We start from the raw sequence: 16,969 nt of genomic DNA, 5'->3' as shown, positions 1-16,969 counted from the left end.
TGCACGCCAGGTGTGGATCTAGTCTCCGACACCCCTCTTGGCAGTGGGGACACCACAGGCCAATTGCTGGGCACTGAAACTAGCCTCGTCTCCCCTGAGTCTCCCAGCAGCTTGTGTGTGTTCCCCAGAATCCCACCAAAAACACGAGCCTCCTGGTTCACACGTTGCCTCTTCAGGGACATATGATAGCAGAAGCAAAGGGCTCAGCTAGAGCAAATGGTGTCTAACTCCGTTACTCCTTACCGAAGAGAGCAAGCCCAGATCACTTAGAAAACAGCCATCCCCTGAGTGTAATGTACTTTGTTCCAGCTCATCCTTCCCTTGGAAGTTCATCTGGGTTCAGGTAGGCAGGGCTCCCCCGGGCACCTGCAGCAGCCCCCGTTAGCTGGATCACAGTTCAGCTCCCATCCTTCCCAGTCTCCTCTGTCAGGTGACCTGATCATCCTCAACAGGTGACCCTGGATCCTAAACAGGTGACTTCGGTGCCAGGTGATCTCTCCCTTAATCAACCCTTATCCTGGGTGGGAGCCAGCTTTTTGCCTAGGGAGTTTCTATTTGAAGAGAGGACCAGCAAGGTTTAATAGCCCTTACCCTTTATAGTTAGCGCTGGGCCACTAACCCCTGAAATTACAGCCCCATCTGAAGTAAAGGGAGAAGTCAGACAAGCCCCATATTCCAAAGGCAGCTCAGTTAAGATATATACACACAGACAGTTCATAAATTGTTCATAGACAGATTCCCCAAATCGGTAGATGGGGTAATACCACCCCGCCAACCGCTGTGGTATCTGTGGATGGTAGATACGGGCCACGCGGTTTTATTACATTCTTTGTATTGCAGAGAATGGAATCTCTCAGGTTAAAAGCCGCCTCTAGGGATGTGTTTTTCAATTCCTTTGTATTTTTCATCCCTTAACAATGATTCCATTGTTCCACTGAGCGGGCTTTGGAGCAGGCCAAGTGATTTCAGTGACGACAGAAATTCCTTATCCACCACGTTGTTAATTCCTAATTCATGAGCTGAGCGCTTGTCTGCTCAGCTGTGCTAGCGATCACCCCCACCCGAGCACGTTACCCGACTGTGGGATCAGCTTCCTAGAGAACTTGAGATCCATTGCAACAAAACGTCAGGTAATACTCCGGCTCCTGCTCTTCTGGGAAGCTGCTGCCGTCAGCTGGCAGGTCCGTGGTGAGATCCCTGGGAGCTCACGTTAACGACTAGACTAGATGAACTAGTGTATCTCTTACCAACACAGCAGCTTTAACAAGAAGGCAGCCGCCGATCTGCAGCCGTTGCGCCCTTTGCTGGCCTGGCAGCGGCAGGGACAAAGGTCATTATAGAAGTTCATTAAGGAGCAAATTCTTTGCGCAGAATAGAGACCAGGTGCCGGATTCCCTCCAGCCCTGCCCGGTCTGCTAAGTGGCTCTGTGCCACCTACTCCAGTGGGGGGGTGGTCAGGATGTGCCAGTGACAAGTCCTTGCCCTGCTGCCAGCCATGCCCTGCATGCTGGTCCCAGGGGAGCCGTGCCAGGGTCTGCAGCTCCGGCAGAGACTCACTGGAGCAGGGGTGGGCAAACTATGGCCCGCGGGCCGGATCCAGCCCCTCGGGGCTTTGGACCGGCCCACGGGATTGCACCCCTGTGGTGCCGCAGGCCCCCCTCCGCTCTGGGAAGTGGCCGACACCACGTCCCTGCGGCCCCCGGGCAGGGGGGCAAAGGGCTCCGTGCGCTGCCCTCGCCTGCAGGCACCACCCACCACAGCTCCCATTGGCCGGGAACAGGGAACCACAGCCAATGGGAGCTTCGGGGGAGGTACCCACAGGCAAGGGTGGCGCACTCAGCCCTCTGCCCCCCCTCCCCCAGAGCCGCAGGGCCATGGTGCCGGTCGCTTCCAGGAGCGGCATGGAGCTGGGGCCGGCAGGGAGCCTGCCCTGGCCCCGCTGTGCGCTGCTGCCACCCCGGAGCAGCTCCAGGTAAGCGGTGCCAGGCTGGAGCCCTCACCGCGAACTCCTCCTGCACCCCGCACCCCAACCCCCTATCCTGAGCCCCCTCCCGCATCCTGCACCCCTCCTCTGCCCCAACCCCCTGCTCTGAGTCCCTTCCTGCACACTGCACCCCCTCCCACACCCCGCACCCCTCCTGCACCCCAACCCCCTGCCCTGAGACCCCTGCTGCACCTCAACCCCCTGCCCTGAGCCCCCTTCTGCACCCTGCACCCCTCCTGCACCCTAACCCCCAGCCCTGAGCCCCCTCCCGCACTGTGCACCCCCTCCTCTGCCCCAACCCCCCACCCTGAGACCCCTGCTGCACCCCAACCCCCTGCCCTGAGCCCCCTTCTGCACCCTGCACCCCTCCTGCACCCTAACCCCCAGCCCTGAGCCCCCTCCCGCACTGTGCACCCCCTCCTCTGCCCCAACCCCCCACCCTGAGACCCCTGCTGCACCCCAACCCCCTGCCCTGAGACCCCTGCTGCACCTCAACCCCCTGCCCTGAGCCCCCTTCTGCACCCTGCACCCCTCCTGCACCCTAACCCCCAGCCCTGAGCCCCCTCCCGCACTGTGCACCCCCTCCTGCACCCTAACCCCCAGCCCTGAGCCCCCTCCCGCACTGTGCACCCCCTCCTCTGCCCCAACCCCCCACCCTGAGACCCCTGCTGCACCCCAACCCCCTGCCCTGAGCCCCCTCCCACACTGTGCACCCCCTCCTGTGCCCTGCACCCCTCTTCTGCCCCAACCCCCTGCCCTGAGACCCCTGCTGCACCTCAACCCCCTGCCCTGAGCCCCCTTCTGCACCCTGCACCCCTCCTGCACCCTAACCCCCAGCCCTGAGCCCCCTCCCGCACTGTGCACCCCCTCCTCTGCCCCAACCCCCCACCCTGAGACCCCTGCTGCACCCCAACCCCCTGCCCTGAGACCCCTGCTGCACCTCAACCCCCTGCCCTGAGCCCCCTTCTGCACCCTGCACCCCTCCTGCACCCTAACCCCCAGCCCTGAGCCCCCTCCCGCACTGTGCACCCCCTCCTCTGCCCCAACCCCCCACCCTGAGACCCCTGCTGCACCCCAACCCCCTGCCCTGAGCCCCCTCCCACACTGTGCACCCCCTCCTGTGCCCTGCACCCCTCTTCTGCCCCAACCCCTTGCCCTGCACCCCTCCTGCACCCCAACCCCCTGCCCTGAGACCCCTACTGCACCCCAAAACCCCTGCCCTGAGCCCCATCCCGCACCCTGCACGCCCTCCTGCACCTCAACCCCCTGCCCTGAGCCCCCTCCTGCACCCTAACCCCCAGCCCTGAGCCCCCTCCCGCACTGTGCACCCCCTCCTGCACCCTAACCCCCAGCCCTGAGCCCCCTCCCGCACTGTGCACCCCCTCCTGCACCCTGCACCCCTCTTCTGCCCCAACCCCCTGCTCTGAGCCCCTTCCTGCACACTGCACCCCCTCCCACACCCTGCACTCCCTCCTGCACCCCAACCCTCTGCCCTGAGCCCCTTCCTGCACACTGCACCCCCTCCCACACCCTGCACTCCCTCCTGCACCCCAATCCCCTGCCCTGAGCCCCTTCCTACACACCCCTCCCACACCCCTGCCCCCCCGGCCCTACATTCATGGCCCTGCAAGCAATTTCCCCACCCCAATTGGGCCCTGTTGCTCAGGCCCCGCCTTGCCTCCGCCCTCCCCCCACAGTGCCTTTGACCAGACTTCTCTGCACCCGAGGCAAAGTGCAAAGGACGCGGACGCCGCCTCGGCCAAAGAGAGAGAGCAGCATGTGGCTGAGTCGGGGGAGATGGTGAAAGTCCCCAGAGGGCAGCAGGCTCCCTGTCATGGTGCTGGAAAGTCACTGTGCCCACGCAGACAGCCTGAGCGTCGTCTGGGAGTCATCGGGTGCAGCGAGCGTCCCAGTGACCAGGCCAACGTACAGTATCCAACGGGAGCTCCGGGTTCTTCTCACCTACCAGTGAAAATCAATTGTCCTCTGTGTGGGGAGCTTTCCCCTGCTTTGGTAGGTTGCCATGTCACCTAATCCCCTGTGCCGGATGTCTACTCTGGGCGGTGCCGGTAAGGAGACAGCCAGTGTTGTAGGGTCAGATGTTTTCCTTGCACTGAGGCTCATGCTTGCAAATTTCTTAAGGTTGCTTGGATTGTGGAAATGCTGCTGTTGTTTCTGTCAGTGCTGGCCTTTCACAGCACTCCTGAAGGGACACCAGGACCAAGCAGGTGTCATGTGATTAGGGATGGCTTCATAAATTAAAAATTAATTTTGGATGTAAACTTTCTGCAGCCCACAGAGCTTTCACCCCAACCACAACAGCCTGGCAACAGTACCTGTGAGCAGGGGGTGCAGGTGTTTTGTATCTATATTTCAGTATTCAAGCAGAGGGAAAACAAAAGATAAACAACATAAGTGGTGACAGGTCAGGTCTGTGTTCCTCACTCAGGCAAAACTTCCACTGACTCCAGCTAGAGAATAATGGTATAGCTATTTGGACTGGGTTCCATTTGAAACAGAAGTATGGTAAGCACTGGGTGGAGATTTGAGGTTGTTTCTCCTTCATGATTCCAGTAAAGAAGTGTTTTTGTGAAATCTTTTCAGTGTACTCTGTTTTCTTACTGGCTCTCTGAGTAGCTGACAATAACCTATCCCTTGCAATATACGTGCAGTTTGGCAGGTTGGGGAACACCAGCTGCAATTTTGGCCTTAGAACATCCTCTATTGTTCCCAAACTGAGAGAATCTGGAAACACGCAGATGTAACTGTTGCAAAAAAAAAAAAAAATACCTTGAATTTGTTTTGATTCATTGCTTCTAGGACGCTCTAGGACGCAGCTGGAAATGGATCATTTATAGGGCAGCATCTTCGGACAGGTCTTCTGCAGCTTCTAGAGACACAAAAAGCTCTAAACTGTCTGAGTCCAGGGGATGATGATTACTGGTACCCAGAGCCCCCCGTCCAGGGTCAGGGCTACAGGCGGGACAAATGAGTAATAAAAAGACTGTCCCTGCCTCAGAAGTAACAGAGCAGATTTATGACAGAATGTATCAGGGGGATGAAATGGGTGAATGGAAGAGAGGGAGGGAGCAGTGTGTGTGTGTGTGTGGTGGGGGGAGATGAAGTAACAGTGAAATGAGAGTGCATCTAACAGCTGCTCCAGCTTGCTAGCTGCACAAACATTGCCCAGAGGGGGCAGGTTTTTATGGGCACAGAGATTTGAAGGGGGGTGGGGGTGAGGCAGTGGCTTTATGGATCTTTTGTGAGGAATTCTCCCCCGGCCCCCCATGACTAGTGGAAGGAAGCCAGGAGGTGTTGGAGGGAGAGATGCGGGGTCACAGAGTGGATGCAGGGCTCAGGGCTGGTTGAGATCCTACAGCTGCTAGGAAGGGCTGAATCCAGAGGGGCCGCAGACTAGATCACCTGAAAGGGGAGAGAAGCCAGTGACAAACCAAACGGGGCGAGGGCAGCCAGGGGGTGGCAAGATGTGTGTTACTTGGCAGCATGGTGGGTGGGGAGGTGTGTCAGTGCCCCGGGGAAGGGGAATTTGAGATGAGAAATTATAGACGTCCCATTTGTTTTCCATCACAGTGAATCATCAGAGCACTTAAAAGATCGCTGTGCATTTACCAGGATATTTATAGCAGTGCTTAACACCAAGGCTTAGCAAAAACAGGAGTTTCTGGATTTCCTGTCCCAACAACCAGCCTGGTCAAGGCTATGATCTTTTGACTATTGCAACATCATTACAATGGGTCACTCAATTTTGCAGAGGGGAACAGATTAAAGCACTCTGACTCTTTGTGGAGAACTCCTAATTCTTCAACCAACAGATTTATTAACCAGGGCAGCTAAGGAACTGCCTGCTGGAAAGAACACTCAGTCCGGCTTTAACCTCTGCTGTAAAACACATCCCAGGGCTCTAGGTAAGAACTTCTGTAGTTTTAAAATGTTGTCCTTGAGTTTGAATGTGCGTCTTGGTTTAGCTGTAGCTTATTTGTTACTAACTAATTGCAATTATTTTTATTAAAATCTGCCTCATCTACTAAATGTTTTCTGTTGGCCATTTGTGCTTAATTCTTTAGATGGGAAATGGAAATCACCTGTGTAATTATTTCTGGTGGCTTTCTCAATTGTGCAAATCAGTGCTGCTCACAGGGGAGGTTGTATCAGGCTCTCACCTGACTCCTAACTGCAAGGATCTTTCTGGTACTGAAACATATGCACATACCAAGTCTGATGGGTTTTTTCAACAGGACACATTTTATGTTGTGATCACAGATATTGTATTTGACTTTCTACAGACTAACTGCACTCATGTACTGTGTGTAAATATCCTCCGGGTATTTCTTGATATCACACTAAAAATTGTATATTTCAGTGTTGTCTTCATTTATATCCATAAACTAGAGCCACTCACATTCCTGTTGTTGTTGGCTTATGCTGGTCACTAACATTTATGTGACTGTCTTTGATTTTGGAATGTACGTGCTTCCTGGCTCTGCCCTTGCATTCTCTGGCACCATTCTGTTCTCTTTTACTGTAGCAGAAACCACAAATTGCAATTGTATAAGGCTTTTAATCCAAGCATGTCAAAGCACTTCACTAGTATAAGCTTATATGAGCCACACAATGCCCCTAGGAGACAGGGAGGAAATAGAAAGGATAATTTCCCCACTGAAATGTACTTTTGAAAATTACCTTTATAACTGATCTTGTTAAAAGCCATTGATGTGTATTTTATAGACTCTTTCCGCTCCAGCCTGTGTTTTTAACAGTAGGAATTCTTTACTGTTAGGATATTTTCTAACACCTGTCTTCAGTATCCCTTAATCTAGCATCAGGCTTTTACTTCTCTCCTACCCCCTACTACTCTAGTGTATAATCTCTTTCTGCACTCTGAGCTGTAAATAAATTGAGCAGAGCGTGAACTGGAGCTGCCCAAGGTCTGCTTTATATTTACATGCCGGCTTTCTGTGTTTGCAGCCTGTCAGTCAGCGGAGCCCCCTGCAAAGCGGCTCCGGGCCAAATCCCAGGTTCTGGCCTGAAGGACAGCGTTCGTTCAGTGGGTGGAGAGGTCTGTTGCCAGCTCCAGGGGAAATTGCCCCGTGAGCTGTGAGGGTTCTGGCTGCCATAAAGTTTGCTGTTTTTTTTTTTTTAAGACAATGAGGTTTCTCCTCATTCCATCAGATACCCTGGTACTGCAATATTCTTGAGGGTGGTAGCAGAACCGAAAGGACAGACCCAGCCCTTCCAGGCTCTAGGGCATTGCAAGCTCCTGCTAGAGGCACACCAAGGATGCAGTCTCTGTATTTTTTCTCTCCTTCCTTTGCTAGACTTGAGCAAACAAATTGTGTGTGAATCCATCTCCATATCCCATCACAATGTCAACCAGTTCTGCTGTAGTGTGTGATTAGTTCATAGTCTGTAAACAAGGATCCCTTAGGAAGGCAAATCCCAAGTTGCTGTGATGCTGGACTGGCAGCTTTCTAATAACCTGCCCAATGTCTCTGTCCTGTAAGTGGCTGAATACCTTACACACCTATGGGGAAAACACTCCCCTATTTCACAGGGTTTGCAAGCCTAAATGAATTTCTGTGTAACCTTCTCCCCACCCCAGCCCCCGGTGGCTCTGAAGGTACAGACTCCGGAGGTGTGGGGTGCGCTTTACCTCCTGAGGTCTCGGCTCATTCTGCCCATCTGGGTCTCCCTGCTGAAGTCAGGACTCTGATATGGGTGGTGGCTCCTGGGAAATAATGGGCAATCCCCCGTCTCCCTGGGGGACCATACTCACTTCATAAAGGAGCACACAATTCTCAAACACCCGATGAGCTTTATATAAACACTAGACGTTCTAAACACAAACAATGCAAAGAACAAGTGATATCATCTGTAATACATGGGAATCTGGCTAGACTGTTAAAATATAGATACGCAGCCATCCCTGGATGATGCCCTAAACCTTTTGTTCTTTCATTTAACCACTCACAAAGTCTCCCTGACCCTACTTGCTATGTCAGCTCTCTAACCTGCCAGCCGCCCGGCCAGGGGCCTGTTGGCAGCGCACCTGTCGATGCTGCAGGTGTCTGTCTCGTCTGAGGGGCCGAGGAACCGCGGAGCAGTCTTGGTCTCAGCAGTCGCTTTCCAGGGGATGGGCTAGTGAGCTTAGCAATCAGCTGTCTGCTTTCCCTCCTGCCTGAGGCAGGGGGACCAGATGTCCCGATTTTATAGGGACAGTCCTGATTTTTGGGTCTTTTTCTTATATAGGCTCCTATTACTGCCCACTTAGTGTCTGGTCACCCTAGCCTGAGGTACCGGTCAGTGGCAGCTCAGTGGTGGGCCGGACAGCCATTCCCTGCCCAGTGGTGCGATAGGCTCTGTGGGAATCGAACTCGACCGTTTCCCACTTGAGGGTTGGGAAAACTGAAAAAACAGGTGAGGGGAGTGGGACACTCCCTTCCTCTCTGTCTCTCTCAACTGTCCCCCCAGAATGAGGGGAGGTTTCTGGGGTAAAGAACCAATCCGAGCTCCCCTCCGTCGAGACATATGGGGCTGCTCTAGTTCCCTCCCTCCAACCTCCTCTCTGTGTAGCGGAGGGTCGCTGGACAATGGGGCAGCAATGGTTCTGGGATGCCACCTTCAGCCCTGCCTGGCCCAGGTCCGTGCTGGTCAGAGGTAAGGGGGGTCACACAGGTACGTCTGAGGAGCTATCCAAGGGAAAGCTATGTAAGAAAGACTTGTTCTTAGACTGAATCCAGGTCACGTTCGTCGGAGCCGAATATTTCAGACTGGGAGAAATTCTCAAATTCTTCAAGAAAGTGGAATTGGTGTTCACTGTAAGAACTTGGGTTTCCAAACTCTGCTGTAATGTTGCCCCTCCGTTGACTTTACAGTGGAACTTGCATCCGCTGGCACAGTAACTGGTTCCTTGACATCAGTCCCGGTACCAGCGTAAGCAATTCTTACTAGTGTTCAGACGCCACCTCCTGCAGTGGCATCCAGGTGAACTTACCGGCTTTCCCCAGCCGTGGTCTGAAAGCAGTTTGCACTGTTGCCATGTGGGATCCAGTTCCCAAGGGGAGTAGCCAGCCCAAGAAATCGTTGGAATCAGCCTTGTGTCTCAGGGTGATGCCTGCTCCCACTTCTCCAAAATCCCTCACGTCCTGGGTGGGAGGGGGGGGGGGTTGTCTGCTGAAGGGGGAGGGATAGGGAGAGGGGAATGGATCTGGGTATCTCGCCTGTTCCTGCCCTTTATTAATCCAGGATTTTTTGAGGAGCCCCCTGATTGCTGTTCCCTTCCGTCCCTACAGCTTCTTAAATCTTCCCCTGGTTCTGCCTCCTCTGGGAGCCCCTGCCCCAGCCCCACTCTGTGTCTGACTGCGGGATTCATGTAGGGCAGAGGCTGCAATCGGTCCCCTGATGCCCCCTGGACTAGCTCATCTGATCCAGTCTATCTGGAAGAGCTGGGCAGGAAATGAGTTTTGTTTCCATGAAATACTGATTTGTGTGTGTGTGTTCTGCTGAAATCTTTCTTCAAAAATTTCCATGTTTTCATTGAGAAACTGGAACCCAGAAAACAGAGTTTGGTTTTGGTTTGTTTTGAGCCACCAAAAGCTGAAATTTTGATCAAATGCTTAACGTTTTTGGGAGCTGGCTGAAATTTCTCTGTTTTCAGTTGCTCAAAGCTGAAAAGTGTTCAGGTTTGGGGGTTTCTGTTTTCTGATGAAAACCCAAAAATGTTAATTAAAAATGGGCATTTTCTGCAGAAATCCCTGTGAGAGAGACAAGCTCGCACAGAGCTCTTCTTCAGGTTTGTGTACACTTGAAATAGGGTGACCAGAGAGCAAGTGTGAAAAATTGGGACGGGGGTGGGACGTAACAGGAGCCTATATAAGAAAAAGACCCAAAAATCGGGACTGTCCCTATAAAATCGGAACATCTCCCTAACCTGAAAGCTCATCTCTGACCAACAGAAATTGGTCAAATAAAACATATCCCCTCCCCCACCTTGTGTCTCTAATATCCTCTGACAGACATGGCTACAACCACACTGCATATAACATTGTGATTGGCATTTAGTATCACCATTGATAAAATGCTTGGAAGGTTGTTACTTGTGCTCACAAGGCAGCAGGAAATCTGCTTCTCTGGTGTAGCTGGTTATATACCTTAACTAGTTTTCAACCCGGCTTATTTTGTAGGTTTCTCGTGTGCAACTACTTTTCTGGCCTAATACACTTCCCAGTGGGAAGCTTTGAAGTCTTACACATAAATGGACATCCAGTGGATTTGTGCTGTCACCATAATCCTAGCATGGTTCTGCAGAGGTTCCTCAGAACACCATATAGCAGGTAAATCAAGGAGCGGTCATGATAACACTGTTGTCTAATGCTCGCTTCAGATTAAATCATATGCAGAAATTTACCAAGCTGTTTATAGAGCATAGGGCTAGAAGGGACTGCAAGGGCCGTCTAATCTACCCCCCTGCCAAGATGCAGGATTTGTTGTGTCTAAAACAGTAGGAGGATGATTCCTAAGTCTTAGCTTTTCATGGGCAGACCCCTGTCGAAGGGTTTACAATTGCAGGACTGGGCAAACATGCTACTATGCTTCATGGGAGCTTTGCAATTAACTTCAGTGGAAGCAGGAAGGGGCATCCAGTGCTGATGTACAATACATCTATTACATGTTGCTGTAATGTCTAAACGCACCTTGGGTGTCCGAGAAAAATACTCCTCAGTATTTCCCAGTGAAGCCGAATGTAGCAGCTTAATCTGGTGGATGGGGCTAACTTACAACCTGAAGGGAACTGGCAATAAAATTGTTTCTTCTCGTAATGAATGTTTGTTGGCTGTCAAAATGCAGTGCGTGCTTCCAATGATAAAAGAGAGGAACTGAAACGCGTCTGTTCCCCGCTCAAAGATAAATGCCTCCAGGTGACTGAGCCATGTGACTTGGGGACTCAGCGTTGCAGTCCTCTCCCACGTGACACTTCCATGGGGCCAGATTCTCCAGAGCTGGCCCAGGGAGGTGTGAATTACACCTGGGCAGAGCAAGCTGGAGTCTTCTCCTTCTTATGCATCAGCCGCGTGTAGCAAACAGTTTAAGGCAATTACCTCTGGGCAGCCTGGCGGGAAGCAAGAGGGCAGCCCAGCAGGCTGCAAGCCATCATCTGACTACATGAGATTGCACAGGTGTCACCAAAGCTCTTGATTTGGACCTAGGATTACTGGTGCGGGAAAGAGCCGAGCGTAACTCTCAGACCCCAGAGTGCCCAGTGCTGATTTTACACCCAAAAATGTCTTTCCCTGGCTGGGTGCACATGTGCTGGGAGGAGGCTGAGTCAGCCTGGAAGCGTGAGAAACGTGACATTTTTCACAGGAACAGAGTTATGAGCCCTGGTGCCCCGTCCAAGTTACAATTACCCATGCCAAGCCTGGCCATTTCAATGGAGCCAACATTTTTCATTACCTGTCCTAAACTGTTGAGTCTTGCTTCGGAACATCGTTAAAACACTTTTTGAATGGAGTCCAAGTAATTCGTGCTTAATCCTGGAGGCAGTGGCAGTTTTTGGTGGTGCAGTGACCTTGGTGCAAAGCATTTCGAGATTCTGTGGTTAAAAGGCAGTTTGTCTGCGCAATATCATAGTTTGAAATATCTGGGTTATTTTATTTCTCTAAAACAACTTATTTTATCCAACTGCTTTTCCTGTTTCAGTTGAACCTCCCCGCAATCTTCAGATAATTGACCCTGGACTTTTAGGCCATCTCTATATAGAATGGCAGCCTCCACCTTCCCTGCTAACCCTCGATCAGTGTACAATCAAATATAAATTAAAATACCGGAGCACGGGCGACGCGGATTGGAAGGTGAGTTAAAGCAGAGCTTGGGGTATAGTATGTTGCTACTGCTTCCCCTTTGTTTCATCTGTTGATTACACCTTTTTTAAGTGAACGATATGAAGTTGGTAATTAAAGCAACTTCCTTTGACAAGGTCAAACTGTCAACCAAAAAGACGAATGATGTAGAAACGTAGGTCTGGGAATAGGATGACAATATTTTACAGCTTAACAGCAGCCGCCAAAACCTTTGGGACCAATTGAGGGCCTGTTTCTGCAAACCCTTCCAGCTGGGTGTGGTGCGGATTGCCAAGCGTAATTTCATAGTATTCAATGCACTAGGAGTCGGTCTCTGCAGAACTGGGAGTCTGTAAAGTGCCTGTGATCCTTTGGGATGAAAAGTGCTTTATAAAGGTGAGATTACGTTTGATTCGCTCTCCGAACATTCTAACATTTCTTTTACCCGCGATGGTATTTTTTATGACTACACCTCTACCCCGATACGACGCGACCCGATATAACACGAATTCGGATATAACGCGGTAAAGCAGCGCTCTGGGGGGCGGGGGGGAGCTGCGTGCTCCGGTGGATCAAAGCAAGTTCAATATAACACGGTTTCACCTATAATGCGGTAAGATTTTTTGGCTCCCGAGGGCAGCCTTCTACCGAGGTAGAGGTGAATTTACATTTATCTCTGAGAGATGGTCTGAACCGAAATCATCCATAAAATAAAATTGCCCATCTTATCTCATTAAAATGTAGCAAGGAGGAAGCAGATATGCCTGCTGTAAGCAGGATTGTTGAAATACTTGTCCGTGGGCTCGGAGATAAGGCTCCCACACGGGTAAACGTAACAGAGCCAGAGGAACAGACACCCAACGTTCCAATTGCTCACTGTCAGATATTTAGAAATGCCCCCCCCAAAAAGAATCACACAATATTGTGTTGGACACACTTCTCTGTAGGGCCATTTGCAAAACCCACGGAAGACAAGGGGAGGCTTTCCAGAGACCTCAGTGGGCTCCTAGAGAACAGGTCAAGTTGAGAGGTGAAAAGGATAGAAAGTGGAATATCAGAGTGCGGCCAATACCACGCTACCACTGCTGGACCGTTTCGTCTACACTGGGCACACTCTGTCATGCTGCCTTTAGCGCTAGGCCACAGACTTGACTGGCTGACTATTCAGAGGAGAGTCCTAAAGCAGGGAAGAGCTCTAGTCACCAATCCCCATTGCTAGGAGGGATTGAATAGGTCATGAAAGGGGAAATGCGCTGCTAAGTGTGTGTCAGGGTTTCTCCGCTTTGGTTGGGGAAAGTCAAACCTTTAGTGATACAGGAATGTCTGGGTGTGCTCATTTGTCCAAGATGATTTTAGTAGCAGCTCAAAAAGGAAAGAAAAAGAAATCTTTGAAGAAAAAAGTCAGAATTCTGTAAATTAGCAAAGATAACGAAGAAGAAATAAAGAGACAAACTAGAAGAGCAGGAGCGGACTCAGATGAAGCAGCCAAAGCATCTTGTAAAATGCAGATCAGGAAGAAAGACAGACAGATAACATCATCGTGTGAATCACCAGTACCCAGTGTCCTGCCAAAAGTTTTGACACGGACAGGGCTTATTAACTAACTTACTCTCTTGGCAGCCTAGAGTACACAGAAGAAATGAAAGATGAAGTCACAAAACCAGAGCATGTGCCCACCGGGAGCAGCGTGTGTAAAAGGCTGTGTGAGCGTCAGAGCCCCGGGGTAGGGAGGTTAGTCAGAGGCTGGTCAGAAGCACGTGGCTCAAGAGACTTTTTTATATTCTTGGGCTCCTAACAAACCCTGCAAGTGCAGGGGCTGTGTGCATCCATTGCAGTGCTGCAGGTGGGACAGGAATCGGGTGCAGCTGTTTCTCTTCTTTTTCTTTACATAAATCCCATTTCTTTCTCTTTCATTTTAATCCTTCTCCATTTCTTTTCCTTCTTTGGTTTTTAAATTTAAGCCTTCATTTGTTTGTCTTCAAGTTACTTGGTGTTAGAAAATTTTTTCCCAAGTTCAGGAAAAATATTAAATGCTCAAAAAATTGTAAAAGTCCCAGATTTGGTGAGATTAATTCCTAGCAAACTAGGAATTACTAGCTCCATCTCCCTGATGTGGGGAGATTGGTTGCACTTTGTCACATGAAGAATCAGTTAAAAGGGAACGCAGGTTTGCATGACTCATCTCCTTCTGCTGGTACGTCGGTCTAATCTGGGCTGGCCCTTTCTATAGCATCTCTGTTAAACGCTGCAAGGGGCCACCTCCCCTAGAGTCTCCTGCCTCCTCTTTAAAATGGTCCCCTGCTGCAGTGAGAGACCCATACAAACGAGAAACTAACTGATTAAGGGGCAACATACACTGGTCGTGTTAAGGAAGAATCTTTCCTCTGGGCAGGTTGTTCCAGAATTGTCTATTTGGGAGTTTTCGCACCTTCCCCTGTAATATCTGGTGCTGGCTACTGGTTGAGACAGGACACGGGAATAGCTGGATCATGGGATTAGGTTGGATGAATTTCAGGGTTTCATGACAGTGCCGTGAAGGATATCCACCCCATAGAGGGAAGTGCAGAGGAGTGAAATGTTGGGTGCTGGATAAGCATTGGACAGTGCAAATTTGATAGGAATGTTAAAGGTCTGGATTGTGTCCACAGGAAACATATTGTGCGTGCGTGTGTGTGTGTGTGTGTGTGTGTGTGTGTGTAAACCTATGGTGTATATATAACACAGTACAGTGTAGAGAGCAAGCACACATAGCAAACTTTGCAGCCAATATAAACACCAAAAGTTGATTACAGTGTTGTCTGTGTTACACCAGGTTGTTTTTACTAAGAAATTAAAATATGGCGATGGATTTGATCTCAGCAAGAGAACTGAAGCAAAGGTCCAGACTCTGCTGGAAGGACATTGTACGAATGAATCTGAAGTGAAGAGTGACTGGACTCACGCTACCTTCCAGGTTCCTTTACAAGGTAAGACGCAGGCTGCCGTTCCCCATGCGACCTTTCCAGGCCTTACGCCTTCCTAGAAAAATGTATTGACCTGACTGAAAGGTCCCACAACCAAGTTACTGCTGCCCCAGTACGTCTCCATCACCTGAGGTGCATTAGACGCAGCAGAGCCTGTCAGGCTGTTAGATGCAGAAAATGTTCTTTGCCAGGTTAAGCCATTTTTTTGCTTAGCAAATTGTCATTGTTGGTTGAGGGTTGTGGTCTACACGGCAGTTAGACGCCCCCGGCTGGCCCGGGCCAGTTGAACTCAGGCTCTCGGGGCTGTTTCATGGCACTGTAGACTTTTGGGCTTGGGCTGCAGCCCAAGCCCTGGGACCCTCCCACCTCGCAGGGTCCCAGAGTCTGGGCTACAGCCCGAGCCAGCAAGTCTACACGGCAGTTAAACGGCCTACGAGCCTGAGCCGGCTGACACGGGCCAGCCGCGGGTTTTTAATTGCAGCGTAGACACATCCTTAAACGCTCGTCGTCCCATGCCCATGCCCTGGTAGCAGCACTCTGGCTCGACCTCCCAGCTCACACCTGTGCAGGCATCCTCTCTGCAGTCCCTGGACAGGAGAACTCTGGCTCGATCTCCCACACCGTGCCCTGACAGGGGGGGAGAATGCGACTGACCTTCCCCATCAGCGATCAATAGGACTGTCTCGCTTGCACGCTGCCTTTCCCCTCCAGCTCTCAAAACCCTTTGCAAAGTATTGCAGAGCCCTGAAGTGAGTTGTCTGACAACGCGCATCGAGTCATAGACTGAGTCAGAACCAGGGACCGGCCTCCTGCCTTGTGACCCTGCTTCCCTTAGCTGAAATCTGCTCAATGGCTCAGACATGTCACCTCTGAATAATTAAGCCAGGGTCACTTATTCACCCTTCCGTTGCAAATAAATAAATGTAAATCGGGTTTGAGATGCAAAGGGTCACTTAAAATGAAGTGTTTGCCAAGCTCGTGAGTCCCTCTGGCACGTGGCTATCGAATTATTTTGATTGTTCTGTTTACCCGAGTCAGCATGATGGCTCAGAGAAATCAAATGGGTTGGCAAGGCTATTTCTCAGCTCAGCCAAACGGGGCCTTTCGCATAATAAAGTCATTATTTCCTTTTCCTTGAACAGGAGATCTGGAGTCACAGATCCGAGACTTCCACTGTGTCTATTACAATTGGGAGCACCTCACATGCACTTGGCAGCGGGGCCGGCTAGCTCCTCCTGGGGCATGTTATGAGTTATATTATTGGTACGTACCAGCTCGGCGGGGAAGCATTTGGGTGCCAGGGGAGCAGTCTCACGGGGCAAACAGCACACTAGAATCGCACAAAGAAACAGCCGTCGCAATTCTGTTTTCGTTGCTGGTGTCCCCATTACATGACTCATAGGTAAATGCCACACACAGATGTTAGCACCTAGACATGGGGAACAAAGCATGAACCCTGAAAGCCAAGGTTTGGGGCTCCTGAAAACAGCCTTTGTATCAAATTATTCTAGCGGAGATGTGCCCAAACCAAAAGCCTAGGTTGGAACCCCCCAAACTCTGGGTTTGGAGCCAAACCTTGTAGCTTGGAGCCTTATCTCTAAACTTGTCTGTACCAAACCCCAGGTCTCAATGGCCCTGGGAAAGTTTGGGTTTGGGTCTGGAATCTGCAGCTCTCTAAATCATTATTACTGTCCCAGTTAGCACTGAATATTCTAATAGGGAAGAATTCGTATTCTGCTGCCTGGGATTCTGTGACATTCCCCAGGGTACAATCTGGACTGACAGACAGCCATGTCCCCTCAATTCTCCAGCCCCCACCAGCAAACTCCCAGTCCCAGACTTTCCCTCAGAAATGTGCTTCTTGTACTGCCCAGCCACCTCCTGGATGATACAAGCTCATATAAGGTCTGTCATTTATTAATAGAAAATGATATGCACAAATCTGGTTATCCCAAATGGAGTTTCCCAAACATTTCAATCCAAACTCTTACTGGTTTAGATAAAACAAGAAAACAAATTTATTCACTACAAAAAGACGTTAAGTGATTACAAATAATGAGGTGTAAAAGTCAGAATTGGTTACAAGAAAATAAAAGGTAAAATGCAACTAACACCTAACTTAACAAGCTAAATGAATTCAAAGCAAAGGTGTCTCTCACCACGTG

At 50.7% G+C, this 16,969-nt stretch overlaps 1 protein-coding gene across 4 annotated transcripts in view; it reads left to right on the top strand.

Moving 5' to 3' along the window:
• Positions 1-3,697: 3,697 nt before the first annotated feature.
• Positions 3,698-16,969, top strand: part of IL13RA2 (interleukin 13 receptor subunit alpha 2) — a 30,389-nt gene continuing 17,117 nt past the window's right edge. Inside the window, exons 1-6 of one of the 4 annotated variants that reach the window (XM_054039928.1) lie at positions 3,698-3,997; positions 5,818-5,910; positions 10,186-10,335; positions 11,702-11,853; positions 14,654-14,807; positions 15,947-16,067. In XM_054039928.1, coding sequence (XP_053895903.1) covers positions 10,257-10,335; positions 11,702-11,853; positions 14,654-14,807; positions 15,947-16,067 — 506 coding nt within the window. In that variant the 5' untranslated portion in view covers positions 3,698-3,997; positions 5,818-5,910; positions 10,186-10,256. Of the gene's footprint in view, positions 3,998-5,575; positions 5,911-10,185; positions 10,336-11,701; positions 11,854-14,653; positions 14,808-15,946; positions 16,068-16,969 lie in introns of all 4 variants that reach the window. The other 3 variants (XM_054039927.1, XM_054039926.1, XM_054039929.1) reach the window with 3 other exon arrangements.

This window comes from Malaclemys terrapin, chromosome 9 (assembly GCF_027887155.1).
Source record: "Malaclemys terrapin pileata isolate rMalTer1 chromosome 9, rMalTer1.hap1, whole genome shotgun sequence".
Classification (NCBI taxonomy): Eukaryota; Metazoa; Chordata; order Testudines; family Emydidae; genus Malaclemys; species Malaclemys terrapin.
The sequence above is the reverse complement of the archived record's forward strand: the minus strand, read 5'-3'. Positions and strand labels throughout refer to the sequence as shown.